Source organism: Apostichopus japonicus, chromosome 13 (genome assembly GCF_037975245.1).
Source record: "Apostichopus japonicus isolate 1M-3 chromosome 13, ASM3797524v1, whole genome shotgun sequence".
NCBI lineage: Eukaryota > Metazoa > Echinodermata > Holothuroidea > Aspidochirotida > Stichopodidae > Apostichopus > Apostichopus japonicus.
The window spans coordinates 21,187,557-21,205,440 of record NC_092573.1 but is presented as its reverse complement, the minus strand read 5'-3'; the positions used below and the strand labels follow the sequence as shown (position 1 = coordinate 21,205,440).

At 36.3% G+C, this 17,884-nt stretch overlaps 1 protein-coding gene and 7 non-coding genes across 8 annotated transcripts in view; 7 read left to right on the top strand and 1 right to left on the bottom strand.

Annotated features, from left to right (window-relative positions):
* The window catches only part of LOC139978237 (A disintegrin and metalloproteinase with thrombospondin motifs 7-like), a 46,690-nt gene that overhangs the window by 9,874 nt on the left and 18,932 nt on the right, over window positions 1–17,884 (bottom strand). The window contains exons 4-17 of the mRNA XM_071988238.1: window positions 16,012–16,196; window positions 12,370–12,453; window positions 11,872–11,996; window positions 10,945–11,094; window positions 8,977–9,126; window positions 5,265–5,409; window positions 4,784–4,885; window positions 4,213–4,358; window positions 3,388–3,451; window positions 2,804–2,909; window positions 2,484–2,611; window positions 1,651–1,774; window positions 825–1,069; window positions 164–302 (exon numbers count right to left, since the gene is read on the bottom strand). Coding sequence (XP_071844339.1) covers window positions 164–302; window positions 825–1,069; window positions 1,651–1,774; window positions 2,484–2,611; window positions 2,804–2,909; window positions 3,388–3,451; window positions 4,213–4,358; window positions 4,784–4,885; window positions 5,265–5,409; window positions 8,977–9,126; window positions 10,945–11,094; window positions 11,872–11,996; window positions 12,370–12,453; window positions 16,012–16,196 — 1,893 coding nt within the window. The remainder of the gene's footprint in view (window positions 1–163; window positions 303–824; window positions 1,070–1,650; window positions 1,775–2,483; window positions 2,612–2,803; window positions 2,910–3,387; window positions 3,452–4,212; window positions 4,359–4,783; window positions 4,886–5,264; window positions 5,410–8,976; window positions 9,127–10,944; window positions 11,095–11,871; window positions 11,997–12,369; window positions 12,454–16,011; window positions 16,197–17,884) is intronic.
* On the top strand, window positions 6,394–6,475 carry Trnas-uga (transfer RNA serine (anticodon UGA)). Its single transcript has one exon. It is a non-coding gene; the product is annotated as a tRNA-Ser (tRNA).
* On the top strand, window positions 6,723–6,804 carry Trnas-uga (transfer RNA serine (anticodon UGA)). The gene has a single exon. It is a non-coding gene; the product is annotated as a tRNA-Ser (tRNA).
* Trnas-uga (transfer RNA serine (anticodon UGA)) lies at window positions 7,053–7,134 on the top strand. Its single transcript has one exon. It is a non-coding gene; the product is annotated as a tRNA-Ser (tRNA).
* Trnas-uga (transfer RNA serine (anticodon UGA)) lies at window positions 7,850–7,931 on the top strand. Its single transcript has one exon. It is a non-coding gene; the product is annotated as a tRNA-Ser (tRNA).
* Window positions 8,058–8,139, top strand: Trnas-uga (transfer RNA serine (anticodon UGA)). Its single transcript has one exon. It is a non-coding gene; the product is annotated as a tRNA-Ser (tRNA).
* Window positions 8,266–8,347, top strand: Trnas-uga (transfer RNA serine (anticodon UGA)). The gene has a single exon. It is a non-coding gene; the product is annotated as a tRNA-Ser (tRNA).
* Trnas-uga (transfer RNA serine (anticodon UGA)) lies at window positions 8,474–8,555 on the top strand. Its single transcript has one exon. It is a non-coding gene; the product is annotated as a tRNA-Ser (tRNA).

Below are 17,884 nucleotides of genomic sequence, written 5' to 3'. Positions count from 1 at the left end.
TCCATACATACATTCATTCATTCATTCTTACCATTTCCACAATTTTGGAGTTAACATGTTTACATGCATGTTTACATGCATTCATTCATGCATTCATTAATCCATTCATCCATCCATCCATACATTCATTCATTCATCCATCCATCCATTCATTCATTCTTACCATTTCCACATGTTGTAGAGCAAGGTGTCCATTCATCTCGTTTCCATTCGAACGTCGTTGGTACCGAAGAGGATTCATTTATTGACTTGGGTAAGTAGTAGCGATACTCTATATTCGGTGTTCTTGTTCTGATATTGCACTATAGATGAAACATATACATCATATATATATTGAATTTGTGCAATCAGGCTATATCAAAACCACGAACCCCCTTAGTGAAGTTCACCTTTCAAGATGTCGCTCAAACTGGTTAGGAAAATTATGCAATTCCTTCCATGCCCATATACATATATCCAAATTTGCTAATCAAAATATGCAGAACGAGTTTTGTATGTTATGAAACCGGTTTTAGCATTGATAGTTTTCTTTGTAATACAGTTTTCGATTATTTTCGATATTAGTAAGATTCCTATATACCTATGAGGTATTAGCTATGCCCATAGTCCAGTTTCATCTCATAAAATAAACCGTCAACAAACTTGCAAAAGATTTCATCAACCCATACGAAAAAATATTCATCCCGTTCACCCCTCTCCTCCCCCATCCCCCCCCCATACTCTCCCTTGGCATCTGTGTGTCTAATCTAATACTTCTTGTATTAAATATTATATTAAAAAACTTTAAAAAATGTATACCGTCAGAAAAAAGTTGCTTTACTCACCACGATGTTGATCGGTTTCGTTAACGGTCCTTTGATGGTCACTTTTTCCATTGACCCATGGATATGATAGGTCACTGTGGATATTTCATCATCTACCGTGTAATCTCCTTCCCTTTGGTAACCGTAACTATTGAATATCGATCGGCCATTCATATCCTGTAGTTCGATATAGTTTGAAGACTCAGACTTCTCCTCGATACTGATCGATCTAGCCGAAACTGGTATAACCGTAATTCTGAATAATCCTTGAATCAGGATTAAAAAAAATGAAAAATTATTTAATATTAATCAAATATATTCCACGTTTCTACTTATTTTCTTTCTCTTTTTTTTTTGGTCTTTTTTTTGTCTCTATTATATTATTTAGGTTTAATTTTTTTCTGCAATTGATCATTTCAGTGGTTATCATGGATCATAAAGGCATTTAACGAGAGTTTATTCCCATGTTTGAATCCTCGTCCCACCCCCTTAGTATCCCCACCCCTCCTCTTTAAAACATTGTGCTTTTCTTATCTTCTAGAGTGACATACGAACGATGGATTATGGTTACATATATTACTTAAGTACAATAAGTATTTATTCTCGATCCGTACGCAACAGAGTAACACCCCGCCCACCCCAACCCCACCCCACCGCACCCAACCACGCTGCCCTCTATTAAAAACTGAAACAAGTTACGTCAATATTTGGCTGTTGAACTTGACATAGCAATATTTACTATTTTGCTTTATTCAGACAAAAAACTTTCTCTCTATAAAAGGCCATATTCATATACGGAAAAAAACGCTGGTGCACGCCGGTTATATTAATGTATTAAAGTACTCACCTGGGGACCTAACTGTGTTATTGAATCCGTTGGTGATTTGTGTACACGAAGACCCGTCACCATGGCATACACCGCAGATATCTTCAACAGCATTAGAACCAATTCTGTTATCACATCCGACTCTCTGTAAAACGACAAGTGAGACATACTTATTTAAGCAGAGTGAACACTCTCTCTCTCCCTCTCTCTGTATAGTCATTTTGGCAGAGAAGGGAAGTTAAAACCAACCTTAAAGGGTGTGAAGACTCGCGCAAAAAGAAACGTCTAATGCCGGTAATCTGACTTAGTTTCGAATGAGGTGTAACAGAAGTGTTAGACACCACCATCGATCCCAGAAAATACACACAGCTTGCTACCGTCGGTAATTAGACACTAGTGTACAGTCAGTACATACAGCTGCGGTCAATACCCACAGCACAGTGTACAAACGATACAGCGATGGACATCTCAGATCCAGCTAAAGGTGACAAGGTATCACGTTTTATTACTGTCTGCATTTTGTAGCGACAAGAGAAAAACTTCACTTGCAAGCAACGGAAAGTTAACTTTTTCAGAGCGCGGCACGCTGTTTGGGGCGAGTCTTCAATGTCTTTAATGGTTCTTCGTTATTGCACCACAAATCTGCTAGAAAGACCAATAATGGTCACTAAAAATACTCATATTTCAATAAACAATTTCACTCTAATCCACAAAGTGTTTTTGTCGAAGTTATAGTTCACTCTAGTGCTTCTAATCTTTTCGAATAGTTATATGGTATTTTTCAATATGGTGATTTATTGTTTGCCTGCAGGGAGGGAGAATTGCCAGATATTGCAAAAGGAACATTTTCTTACGTAACATATCCCGTTGATGCAAATGTCTTTAGATCTTTCTCCACATGGCGTTCCATCATCAACCATCGGGGATTTCTCAGCCGCAAAAGAATATCCTGCCGCCTCGCAACTAAGCTTGCATTCGTTGCCTACATGACAATGAAAAACGAAAGATTTTCATGATTAATGGAAAAAAAAGATGTTTTCATCATTGTTAATTCGAAGTTTTCAAAATGTTTTCTTTAATCATGAAATATTGGAGTAAAATATTAATAGTATATTACCCATAAATAAATTGAGAAATGGAGACAATGGAAATAAATGATCGAAAATAAACAGACCTGGTACAATTACTGGCAACCAATGGTAAAGATAGCCTTGGTAAACTTTGTTGTTATATCGACTGCACTGTAACGCTCTAAAGCCAGCTGACCCCTTTGGACACGCCTGTGGATTAATAAGGTAAACTAGAATTGCTTCGATACAGGCAAGGATGAAAATACTGATCTCACATTTTGCTATACTCCAGACAATAATGGTGCATGGCATGACATTTTTATGTTATGTTTTGGTTGACATTATCACGTCAAGCGAGGCAAAATGTCACGGCCAAAACAGAATCAAAAACTCAACGGATCCCCATGCAGAAAAACAAAATCCACACCATGAAACAGCTCCACGTCCTATTACCCCATCCATCACACCATCCGATGAACCCCACCCCAGCATACAAGATCAGTAACGCCTCTGCGCATCACTGCGAGAAACCAGGACTCGAAAAACTAAAACCCCCCTCAATCTTATAGGCGAGAAGTGTTTCGTATAAAAAGCATTATAAATACAGAATAATGCAATCGTTATTTTCGTGGAACCGGTTAACCACCGTTGAGTAGCATTAAACTATCCAATTCAATTTTTGTCTTACCTGTACTTTACACAAGGCGTAATTCTTCCTTTTACCTTCGCAATACCTGCCACCATTAGCTGGTCTGAGATCAAGAAGAGATGAAAGAAATTAAAGAGATTGAATGAAACATAAATCTTGACGACAATTATGTAGATAATCGATTCATTGAGACTGAAACAACAAAAACGTAAACGACTTCTCATTGATTAACAATTTAACAGGTCTACGGTACTTCAATTAATAATTCAGATTATATATTATCAACGTTACACTTTTTGAAATGTTAAATCTCTCCGGCGAGCTTCCATTTCATAATTCCTGTTTATCTCAATGTACTACCAGTTGGGAAAGGGAACGGTGGGGAAGGGGGGGGGGAAGTGATGTTGTTATGTTTTGTGTAGTACCTTACATCGTATATGAGCTTCATTCATTTGGGTTATCAACGAGTGTATCCTATGTTTAATCTAACTTGAAAATAACATTATGTGCAATTACTGTTATTGCAATCATTGTTAAGGTTATTTACAAATTTACTACAATTATTTTACGATTTTAAACGCAAATTTGGTGTAAAAGAGAGCCAATCGGATGGAAAGTAGACTAATGTTGTTCATTTTGTACGGCCTAAAAACACACCCATTATCTCTCTTCAGGTTTAATCGCGTTAAATTAAATAAAGACATAAAAGTCATAGAACAAAACTACTTTCTACCATTCATACTGTATATTAGCGTGTCCCCGTCTTTGATTATATGTTTTCACGTAACAAAGAGCTTTTCAAAAATATTAAAAATATTTTTGGACATTTAATTATAAAATAATATATTTTGCATTATTCCTTACGCTGGATTATTACAATGTCGTTCCTGGATCATGACACCACCACCGCACGTACGGGAGCATTGTGACCACTCGCCCCACTCTCCCCATCCTCCGGGGATTGGGTGGGGTGGCTCCGCAATCGTGACACACTTGCCATTGTAGCACCACTGTAATGCAGAGAAGACAGATTATGTTAATAGATAGTATACTAACTAAATAAATATATATATATAATTGAAAACGTAATAAGCTGGAAAATCCAGAACAGTGAAAAAACTTCCAGCCTCCACTGGGATTCGAACTCGGGCCTCCCGCTCTATATGCGGACACCCTAATCACTAGGCTATGGACGCTGATTGTATGTCCAGAGGTTCGAAACCGGTAAGGAAGGTCGTAATTCCACTTAAGGCGTTTGTCAACTGTATCGAACAATACTAGTTCTGTTTTTGGTGACATATTTTGCCTTACTCTAATAGAGATCAAACATGATTCTAACCAACTCGATATATATATGTATATTCTATTTTGCGATATATTTCAATTCTAAAAGAAAGCCTTTGCGATCGATTATTCACTTTTAGTTATAGTTTACCTTGTCTTGCCCACATGCTGTCCCGGGTGCTGCTGGGGTTGTCTTGGAGTGACAGGCGTGTTCCACCTGGCACCACAAAGTTGTACATATGCCGTGTTGGATCTTTATGAGAGAAAGTGATAAATATCTTTGTTTATGATCATTCTGTATTTTAGTTTTAGGTTTTGTTTAATTTAAAAAACTAAACGATTAAGTTGTAACTTTCATGTTCTCTCTGAGCAGATATGCTTCCCCGGCATGGGGTGCATGGGATGGATGAGGTGCATGGGGTGCATGTGGTGCATGGGGTGCATGGGGTACACGGGGAAAAGAGATTTACGATTATTTTGGTGTTGAAAGTTAACTTACGGTCTCACATATCTACGTTGACATAAATTTTGTAAATTTCGTTAATGATAAAGAAAAAAAAAACATTCAGTTATTGTTTGCATGTCCTTATTCGCTTCAAGTCTGAAATGATTTTGCTTTTAATATTTCTCACCGACGAACGAGTGCATAGCGTGGAGTTCCTCTTGAAGAGCAGTTCACACTGATAATCGGCACTGTACATTACCCCGGCTGGAAGATGTGGAAAGTTAAAGGTGTGTGGAGACGGCTCGTCTAGGAGGCAGTCTCCCCATCCACGACTGTAAGTATCGACAAAATTGAAGGGGAAAAAATGTTATAAAATTACGAAAAGGACAATTAATGAAAGCTAATGATTTTCTTGAAAGATATTGAGATATGTAAAATGTGAATATAATGAAACAACAAAGAGAGTGACCTAAATACAAGGAAATATTTATGAGCATCTCAATCCATGGACAGTTGACTGTGCTCGCTCTTTGTTGAATATGTATTTGGCATGAATATAATTATTATAGGGCCTATACCTATCTAGGCTAACTTTGTGAAGAGCTTTGTGTTGAACGAATTGTCCTGCTACTGAGTCTACGCAATGGAAACTTTCGCTGAAATCTTGGTACCAACATTTCAGTTTGTTTCTTTGGCGAAAGTGTTGTCCTCATATTTCATGTTTCAATTTATGTTATTATTTACTTAATTACGTTTGTGACTCAAATGAGACAATACTGGGTACTTTTTAAGAAAAAGTCACCCAGGAAAGAACCTGGGCACGAAAACCAAACTACCGAACGACTGATCCGCTCTCAACCCCAGTCCCCTTGCATCGAGACTGTGACTGTGTGAGCATCGTCGGGTGTGTATCACCATTCCCCTCGAAAGGGAACAGACACTACAGATGATCTTAGCCAAAAGGTGGTTTATACATACACACACACACACACACACACACCCAAACACACTGACGTACATTATTATGCTTACACGCACACAGTTTCATCTTGGCTAGTTATGTTAGTCAAGTTATTTTATTGTATGAACAAGGGATTAATTCAGTGAACTCACGTAAATTAAAGATTTTCTGACAGTGCAAACTTCGACATCTGCTGCACGCGGTTTATTTACATTTCACGAGCTGTTTATTTTATTCTCAACATATAATGTGATTTAACTGTCATTCTGTTTATTACTGACGGCATATTCTTGTACAATAACCAAATTTTCATTGATTACCAACTTTCAATTCGAGTAAAGCATTATCGTACAGAGCTGCGATGGCCGAGTGGTTAAGGCGTTGGACTTGAAATCCAATGGGATCTTCCCGCGCAGGTTCGAACCCTGCTCGCAGCGAAAACAAGTTTTATTTTAATTTCATTAACAAATATATACTTGTTCACTGTCTTTTTTTTTCTCTGAAAATACAGCTGAAATTATTATTATTTTGGACATCAAAACATTAAAAGCACATCGACAAGCTGTCGAAAAAAGTCACATATTTTGACAAATTATACTTTTATTTTCACTGTCACTTTCATTTTGAAAATACAGCCAAATTATTATTATTATGGACATCCAGATACTGGAAGTACTTCGTAGAGCTGCGATGGCCGAGTGGTTAAGGCGTTGGACTTGAAATCCAATGGGATCTTCCCGCGCAGGTTCGAACCCTGCTCGCAGCGAAAACAAGTTTTATTTTAATTTCATTAACAAATATATACTTGTTCACTGTCGTTTTTTTTCTCTGAAAATACAGCTGAAATTATTATTATTTTGGACATCAAAACATTAAAAGCACATCGACAAGCTGTCGAAAAAAAGTCACATATTTTGACAAATTATACTTTTATTTTCACTGTCACTTTCATTTTGAAAATACAGCCAAATTATTATAATTATGGACATCCAGATACTGGAAGTACTTCGTAGAGCTGCGATGGCCGAGTGGTTAAGGCGTTGGACTTGAAATCCAATGGGATCTTCCCGCGCAGGTTCGAACCCTGCTCGCAGCGGTTGTAAAACTTTTCTACGCGTTCGTTAGTTAATGCCATTTTGCTCAATGCTTGGTGTATATGTTAAGGTGAAAGTTGCTTATTCTTGCATAATTATTTGTATGTGGTGCCTGTTATGTAACATAACGTTAAATATGCTTTCTATTCATGACCAAGGTATCTTAATGTTGTATAGACCCATATTGTATTATTTGGTGTATTTATTACTGTTTTGTACAAACAAATGTTCAATAAATTGAATAACAAAATAGTTGGCGTGGTTAGATTGATTGAACAGGTAATAAGTTAAAAAAAGTCCAATGTTATTATGTCGCATTTTGCGTTTAATTGTAAAAGGCCTAAACTCATTTCGTAACCTGAGCGATCAAATTTAACGATGGGTATAGGTGTGAACACCGTTCGCCCTGATTTGGCATGCTATATAAATGCATATTCAACAGTAGTTGTTAAAGATCATTGGTTAAACGGTGAATCAATGTAACTATCAAATTACTCAAAAGGAATACTGCTTTCGTTATGCTGATATCAGCTTTGTTATGGCGCAATAGCATATGTATGTCACAAGTACAGTTCTGTTTACAAATCACCAGCTGTTGCCTTTTATTGTTTGCATAATACCATCAGTGCAGTCACATTGTTTTGTAACTAGCGTCGGTAGTGTCATAATCAGAATTTAATTCCCATTTTACTTTAGAAAAGTAACATACTTTAACCAGCTGCGATGGCCGAGTGGTTAAGGCGTTGGACTTGAAATCCAATGGGATCTTCCCGCGCAGGTTCGAACCCTGCTCGCAGCGAAAACAAGTTTTATTTTAAATTAATTAACTGTTTTATATTTGTTCACTGTCGCGTTTTTTGTCCTCTGAAAATACAGCTTAATTATTATTATTATGGACATCCGGACGCTTGAAGTACTTCGTAGAGCTGCGATGGCCGAGTGGTTAAGGCGTTGGACTTGAAATCCAATGGGATCTTCCCGCGCAGGTTCGAACCCTGCTCGCAGCGAAAACAAGTTTTATTTTAAATTAATTAACTGTTTTATATTTGTTCACTGTCGCGTTTTTTGTCCTCTGAAAATACAGCTTAATTATTATTATTATGGACATCCGGACGCTTGAAGTACTTCGTAGAGCTGCGATGGCCGAGTGGTTAAGGCGTTGGACTTGAAATCCAATGGGATCTTCCCGCGCAGGTTCGAACCCTGCTCGCAGCGAAAACAAGTTTTATTTTAAATTAATTAACTGTTTTATATTTGTTCACTGTCGCGTTTTTTGTCCTCTGAAAATACAGCTTAATTATTATTATTATGGACATCCGGACGCTTGAAGTACTTCGTAGAGCTGCGATGGCCGAGTGGTTAAGGCGTTGGACTTGAAATCCAATGGGATCTTCCCGCGCAGGTTCGAACCCTGCTCGCAGCGAAACTAGTTTTATTTTGACTTCATTAACTGATATATACTTGTTCACTGTCGTTTGTGTTTTGTTGCTGAAAATACAGCTAAATTTTTATTATTATGGACATCCGGACACTTGACTTGCTTAGCCTCATTGCTTCAAATGTCACCGCCTTTATCCACTGGGCAACATCACCGATAATCCTGTATAATTGATTGTCACAGTTTTTTTTATAGACATTTCTATGCGCCGTCTTGTGATGTATACTGTTTTTAACATCGGGTTGGAAGAGTAATTGCAAACAGACCAGGTTTATTAAATCCACCCTCCACCCCCCCCCCCCCCCTGCGCCATATAACTCTTAGAGCATTTTAACATATAAACAAAACATTATGCTTGTGGAATACATCCCTGACAAAAGGAAATGCGGGATTTACATTCACTCACTCTAAAAACCGTGATATATAGTCCCTGCTACAGCGTGACCATTTCATCGGACCGAAGTGAACATCAAGCCGTGAAGCCATAAGTTGACTAGTACCAGGCTCGGGGTATTTACAGTCATTTTGGGCACCACCATCATGATCCATACCAAACCTGAAAGAACGAGGAGGAAAAGGATATATATATATATATATATATATATATATATATATATATATATATATATATAAATATTTCACCAAATTGTATTCCTATATACACTCTACCAAACGCACACTATTTATAAAACCTACAGTCTGGAACAGCCGAGTCATTTTTTGTTTTCATTAGCAATAATTATCATATCAATATCGAAAACGTCGAAGAAAAAATTATACCTTCTTTATGATATGTACAATGGAAGCAAATCAAGGAAGTCCCCCACCCCACCGCCCCCCCCCCTCCACTTTGCTGCTCTACTCTGATTGGGAAATTTCTTCATAGATTGTAAACCTGTAAGGCGCCGTCACGATCAACGGTAAAACGCGTTCAATCGGAGTTGTGTACTCGAAAACAGCGAAACATCCTAAACTCCGCCTACCCATTTGTCGTCATCCAACAGATAACTACCACTACACACACACACACACACACACATGCATTGTAGTAACTCTATACTGAAACATTAAAAGCTTCCTATAGCCTCAATGGGTGTCAATTTAGTTTGATGTCTCTTCTCATACGGAAGTCAATTTCGTTTGTTTTTCCCTGCTGTGACGGTAATGCAAGGTATGTGAAATCGGCAGCCGTGAGGCGTACCTTTCTTTTATTAGTCTGCAGTATTTTTTTATATTTTTTTCCTTCCGTGTATCTACTCTCTCGCTCAGTTTTCCGGGTTCGACAGACGTGGTATATAATGAGATATCACGCTATGGCGTGATCAAGTGTTATGTTAATTTTGAGTCCTACATATTTGCTTTTCAAAAAAACTCGATAATACCATATACATAACTATATTCTAAATATAGGTTTTAGTATTTACTTTTCGTGCTGAACTTAGAAGTTCAAGAAAGTGACCTTCGGACAATAAAGGTGGGGAAAATAAGGAAAAATATGGATATTGAGTACCTTCGCTTGGGCTAAATTGGAAGTTCTCTGTCAAAAAAAATGTATATATACAGCGGTGTGATGAAAACCGATACGAATGAATAAACAATGGTGAAAAATAGACTCTATTGTCTTTCTCAGAAAGAACAAATGTTTCCATGGTGACGGCAATGATAACAACAATACAGGTGTAAGCAATGGAATTTTTCTGACGACAGACAGAAATAACTTGCAAAAATAAAGATGGTAAATGTTTGAAAAAGTTAAATCAAGGAGGAAGTATATAGAAAGGTGTTTTTGGCATATTTTTTCAAAGCCATTAATTATTGTTCTGTAACAGGGACGAATCCAGGATGTTAGATAAGGGCGGGAGGGTAGGGGTGAACCTGGAGTCCTAGAAGCCAACTCCCAAGTATGAGGTGTGGGAAGGGGAATAATGCAATTTTAGATGTCAAAATGGCGCAATTTTGAGGCAATGATATAGACTATAAATTAGATATATCATTTGGTTTTAAATGCAAGGTTATGATATTAAATACTTTCTTACTTACTTACTGTGGAAGTTTTTTTCTGATAACTGTTATAGTCACAGACCTTTGATTTAATAGTCGGTGTGATAGTTGAAATTCGACTTAAAAGACTGTTACTATATGCACCCCACAACTACCCCTTCCTCCTGTGTCCCCACCTGTGGAAGTTTTTTTTCTGATAACTGTTATAGTCACAGACCGTTGCTTTAATAGTCGCTGTGGTAGTTGAATTTTGACTTAAAAGACTGTTACTTTATGACGCTATAAGCAACCACATACGATGATTGGATTGGAACTTAGTAGTTTATTTAAATGGTTTATCTGAATTCGATATGTCAGTTTAATTTATACTTACAGGTGTCCCATCTCGTGTGCTACGGTGTAGGCCATACCGAGACCGCTGTCTTCGTTGATTGTGCAGCTACGGTGGCGTTCACACATGCCAGAAACGTGAGCCAAACCAAGGGTAGCGCATGGCTGGTTCATATCAAGACAGATATCCTTCCTGCAAAATTCCAAAACAATCTATTTACTTAAGAGAATTTAGTTGTCTCTGTGCATTTAATCGTTTGGCTAAAGTCACTTTTAATTCGACTTGCGCCATCTGGAAAGGGGAGGGGTGGGGCGGGGTTCAGTTATTCATTATTAAAGAAAGCTAAGTGGACTCTTATAAACCTAGTGATAAATACACATAGGTATTAATCATTGAAAGAATTTGGTAAATTGTGTCAGATAATACTTTCATTTTGATGTTTTTCTCTACAAGATATACTTTTTTTTATGAATTTGCCTCTCTATATACGGTGAGAGAAACGGATACATAGTTACCTACATGTGAACAATCTTTAACTCTATATGCCACAAAAATCTTGCAAAGAAATGATACTCCAATAGGCATACATTGTAAGTAAATAAAGCATTGAATAAAAATTTGTGGGACACAAACTTCCCTCGGTTGGATTAAAACGTTCATTTAGAGAATGCAAACGATTGTGACCTTAAAGGTCGTCGAATTTCATTCAATTATGCGTAAAAATTACAAAGCTTCTTTACCATGAGCTAAAGTATACCTAAGCAAACCCATGTGCTTTAATTATCCAATGATACCATATATAGGCTAAAACAATAAAACTTTAATTTGAAATCATGAATTTTCTCTCTTTTTTTTTATCCGGAAAACGCTTCTTTTTTTTCTCTTCTTTCTTTTAAGATCAAAAAGTAGACAGAGGGTACTGTATACTGTATAGAGAGAAGTTTAGCATATAAAATCAATTGTTTTTACCTGGTAAAGAGCAAGGCTGTGTCGTGGTGATGAGGATGGGCGTCTCCGACATCATTGAAATCATTTTGCCAGCGACAAAAGTCAGTCAGAGTATTTTTGGCATTATGAGTTATGTTTAAGCTTTCCTGTATGTTTAGAAATAGATAAATGCAAGCTGCCATTATTTGAACTATATTTAATGATCATGGCCAAAAAAAGAAATATGAAATAGAGGCTAGTTATATAAAGCGTTCTACTCCTTCCCTGTCATATAATGTTATTGTCACATTAAATTCTCCAGATCATAGATATGAATTCGTGATAGATCCTCATAAACTGGTATACCCCAGACAGAGTTTCAATTCGGTGTCTTGCAACATAAATTCTCGCTGTAAATAATCTATATATGGTAAAGATCTATATTCTGTCATACAACACGTTGGCCACAAATCTATAATTTGGTAGAGCTCAAATTTCGTACTCAGATTTATTCAAGATTGAATATTATTTTTAACCTACCTCCTCCTCTGTGAGTATTAATAACCTAACCAAAACAATGTTGACCAAGTTTCCCAGACTGGCATCATGATAGAGGGCAGTCACCTGTGGGGAGAAGTAAAACACACCTACAATCAAACACGTGTTGTGAATATACACACACATATATATGTAAATATATATATAGGCTATATATAGGCTATATATATATAATATATTTTTATATATTATATATATATAATATTATATTTTTATAATTTAATATTATAATATAATTTATATTATATATTATAATTATAATATTATAATATATATTAATAATATAATATATGTTATAATTATATACTATATTATTATATAATATTACCGTGTTATCGAATTTGTCAACTTCGCATTTGTGTTTGCCACAAGTACAGTTACCTTTGGCAGTCTTCTCAGTGAATTGGGCAAACATGAGTTAAGATTTGAGGTTCTATGGGGTTCTATCATTCTATGAGGCATATAGACAGTAAAAGAGGTTCTTTGAGAAGGTCATTTTAAGTCGTATAGAGTGATGAGAAGACTATGAGAAATTGCTATCATTGTAGACACTCTAAAGGAGAGTGTATAGTCTCTCATTCTTTGGCATTAAGAGTGAACGAAAATGACTGCATTCTGCCAATTTTTAACCTGAAATGTTTCATCATTTGTCTTCTGTTTACAAACGAAGTTATGTCGGAATTACCAACCTATCAATGTTTACGTTCTAAAGTTACACCAACATTAAAAATACATATCTCAGTCGCTTTTATCCGCCTTTGGGAAGAGCACTTTCAAGTAGGATGAAAGACGTCTCAAGATAAAACAAAAAAGGAAAAAAATAGGAAGACGCTAAATTTAGAAAGATTTAAAGCATTTTCCTGCATTTAGTCAACAAATATTATGAGACTTATTCCAAGTATTACTCAGCATAAGACTTCTATTAGCTATAAACTAATTATAAACTCTATATGATTCAGTGTCTAATAATTGTAAAGTTTAAGGAGCAAGTTATTCACAAAATTGAATTCCAAACATAGTTTCACCACGGGAAACTTTTGTTTTTTCCATGTTAGGCCTATACTATAAATCACAACCAAACCAACAATAAATTAGACAAATACGGTTAGCAAAGCAAACAATTTTGACTTTAACTTTATGAATTATTTGAAATCAAACGTGACTAGTGATCAAATGAACTACAATTGTGAGGGATTGTGGTATCGAATAACTTCTATTTAAAACCTTACTGAGAAAGCTCCTTTAAGTTGAAAGAACAGACAAATATGACATATTTCCCACAGCATCTGATGTAACTGTGAGTCTGTAAACAATTATAGTATACGGCTACATCCTGTCGCGAATCGATATTCTATACTGTTTTTCATAATTCCAGAGTGATAGCCTTCGATCCTTTTGGGTAACATAAACCAAGACAATCTTTTACAGGCAATACTATCTTGAAACAAGTCTATTATTTGTGAAGCTATGTCAGTCTCACTTTCGACCCAAAGAAACTAGAAATAAAGACAGACAGCAAAATCATCAGCGGGGGATATTTGTCACGTCTAAGAATGGATCGGTTAATGGTTGAAATATAATTCTTGAAAGAGCGAAGACTCACAGGCGTTCAAACTTTTCAATTGTTGTTTTTAGCTTATCGTATACTGTTCTGCTCATAACACCGTATATTTAGTGTTACGCTGAGATCGACTTAATTCTCTCTCTCAAAGAGTAATTTATGTAAGTGTGGGACTTAAAATTATATATATATAAATCACTATACATCCATGAATATATAGTGAGACATAGCACTGAACAACATTTTTCCTCCTCTATATCATAAGAACATGACATGGTATGTACCGTTCAGTAAACTACCTGATTGTATTTGTGTGTTTTGAACTTGATCTGGAAGTACGAAACGTACATGCGCATGCAGTAGGAATCTTGAGGTCACTTTCAAGAACCGTTGGCAACGTTTTAGAATACAAGGCAATCACCATACCGACGTAGCTATGAACATGGAGGCCAGCACAAAATGCTTCGTAAACCCTAACAGCTGACTGAAATATATATATATATATATATATTTATGAAGACGTTTGTATATATGCAAAAATATCATCGCATGAGTGATAATTTTACACTTGAGGAGTAATAAGTGGATCTCAGCAGCTTATCAAAACAACTGTGAGTAATACTCGGGCGATATTATTCCCCCAACAAATAACATGTCGTGTAAATCATCCAGAAAGAGAAAAGGTCTTAGCCAAACTAAATATGTTTAAGAAGTAAGAGGAAGGGAACTCTTCATTCCTTTTGGAGATATCAAGAGAAACTTAAATCAAGACTTGCGTGTTACTTTTCACATCCATCACTTAGGGACTGACACTGTTTAGTCAACAGTACTAATAAATAACCCGCTCATTTTTATTTTCTATCTTCTTCTTCATCATCTTCTTTTATCCTTCTTACTCGAGATCACCTTTTACAAACTCAAACTCGGATTTGAGGAATTGAGGGAGTGGAAAATTCTAACCTCACCTGTCTTCGATCTTATGCTGACAGTATCACTGTCTGAGATTAGAAATTTTAAGGTGTAAAGGTTATTTCACCTGTACACTCATCCCCATAGATCAATACAACTATGGGGACCTACAGGTAACAAGAATTTGACTCTTCTCCTTCTTCTTCGTTTCTATGAAAAATTGCTTGGAGATAAATCACCCAGTTGGGGTCACATGAACAAAAACAAATAGAAACCTCAGCAAATAAGAAGAATGTTTTCAGTTTTTCATAGAGACAGCCTGTCACAACTAAATAGAATGATTGTGCCATTATTTTCACGTTGACGAAGACACCACCACCAAAGAAACTTTAACAAAAGTCAATAAGTGAACACTCTTGGTGGTATTTTAAAGAATGTTCAATTCTCAAGTTTGAAAAGTGGGCTATCACCTGTCAGATATATATATATATATATATATATATATATATATATATATATATATATATATATATATATATATATATATATATATATATATAGTTATTATTATATCTAACCGGGAGGAGATGTGGAGCGCATACATGGGTACGATTCTGCGCACCCAAAGTTATTCTGCGCACAAAAGCATCTATGGCCTCACAACATGCTAACTACACACAGCACACTATGGAAGTTATGACTTGTCAGTTCAATTTTCTGTAACGATTTTTGATGGGTTACTTGCTTCCACACCACACCGTTACCCGAATCCGAGCTTAGTGAACATCTAAATATTGCATTACTTGCGTTTTAGTGTGAGCATGAGAACTTCATATCACTGAAAAAGTTGGGCTCCTTTTGCCGTTAACTTCAATCGTGATAAAATAAAATCAAAGTAGCCGTGTAAACTTAGCGATCGTTTGCATGTAGATGCAATGCATGACACAGCCATACAACCTGTCGTTGTAGGATGAACATCGTCGATAATGTGTATAGGCTTTAATAGCCGAACATACTATACGGTAGTCTCAGATTTACAACAAAATAGAAAAACCCAAATGTATTGGGTAGAAACGTGTATGTTGAGCCTCAAAAGCCCGAATTTATGACAAGGAAAACAGAAGCTAGGTTACGCAGGCAAGATGTGAACTTACCATGTTCATTATAGTGAGGGCGTATGTCTCAACATTCTGATCGTGGTAGTACTGGTACATATTGTGATCAACCACAACCAAGGTTTCTACGAATCTCTCGCGACTGATTGATCTTTTCCTTCTGTGATGATTCTCAACCTCTCCCTCTTGTTCGTCTTCAACTCTTGCGTAATCTTCAGATTGGGCTTTAATCATAAAATAATTATATATAGATACATTACATCATTATATACCAATGAATGGACAAACGTTGTGACATGTAGTCATTGCGTACATACAATGTAGATGTAAGAAGAAACAAAAACCCAAGAGGAGACAGTACACAGAGTTTGCGCGATTAATTCGAATCAAGGTCAATATTCCATTGCACTACATAGAGAGATGTTTTCAACATTTGAGAGTAAACTATAACATACTTTTCGAACTTTAAAAACGTTCGAGTCCCCTCCCCCTCTCCCCACCCCCTCCAAGTTCCATTCATACCCATGGCACCACCAATACCGTGACAAGTACTTCGAATACTCTGCCCTTTTAAAGTTTATATATTTCTAGTCCTTTCCCATTTCCGATCACGTAGGCCTATATGCATAAACCTTCTCGAAAATTCAATGGATACATTGTATACTGGTTGGAGTGGTAGTTTACACCTCTTAGCCTTGTTTATTTATTTCTGTAATTTTATACCAACATCTATTTCATATTGCGTATGCATATAATTATAAGTCTTTGTTGAGAATTTGTTAATCTCTCTCTCATCCATTGTCCTTAGATAAGATAGAACAAAGAGACCAATCGTCTCCTTCTGTTTCAACAATGACCATTGTTTTGATATCGATAGAGTCGACGTGGACCAAATACAATGAAAAGAATATGATTTATTCAAGTGTTTGCGTTCTGTGTGTACACTTTCCACCATACTCCCAGTTCCAACTTAAAGGAATATCACACGTGTTCAGACAATATATGTATCAGTGTAAGGATCTTAACTTTCTACGTTATATAGAGAAACTTCTTGTTCATTGATATGACTTCATAACAGAATAAGTGTCTCTATGGCAACGGAGGAATACAAAACACAAACGAACGTGATACGTTAGATATTAGGAAACGTGATATGTATTGAATATTAAATATTAAGCATGAAATGCGTCGCGTGATATTTAGTCAGTTTTTAGTATGCTGAAACGTGATATGTATTCAATACTAAGCATGCGGAAAACGTGATTTGTATTCAGTAAATTATGAAACGTGATATATAGCCTATGTATTTAATATTAAGTATGAAAATGAACCGCGTGATATTTAGTCAGTATTAAGTATGCTGAAACGTGATATGTATACTTAGAGTGACGAAAAGAGATATGTATTCAGTCAGGTAAAATGAAATGTGATTTGTATTGAATATGTTCGCTGCGAAGACACGTGACATGTGTTCAATATAGAATGATAACAAAGGCGTATAGCTCATCTCATATTAACAAGTATTGGTTATAACATGAAGGAAAACGTTCAAGTTCAAGATTATTTTTTGACGGTTACTTTGGGAGTTTTTAAATATTCCAACTGTGCGTGTGGGTGTCGGCGACAGGTCAAACAAACAAACATCACGTAGCATCTTTCAAAATCGCAGGTCATCGTCTCAATTGGAACACATCATGATGGTGACACAGATAAGGGGTAGAGTAATCTGTACGGGTGGGGTATTGTTTTCAAGATCCTTTGTATTTGGGTGCATGCGATAACATATGCACCTTTAAACATATATTATTCAGTAGCTTGTCAGGTATGCTTCTATTGACTTTCTGAACTCTTGACAGAAGCGGAGGTCTACACTGTTTGAGTTCTTCAATATTTTACCAATCGCCAACAAAAC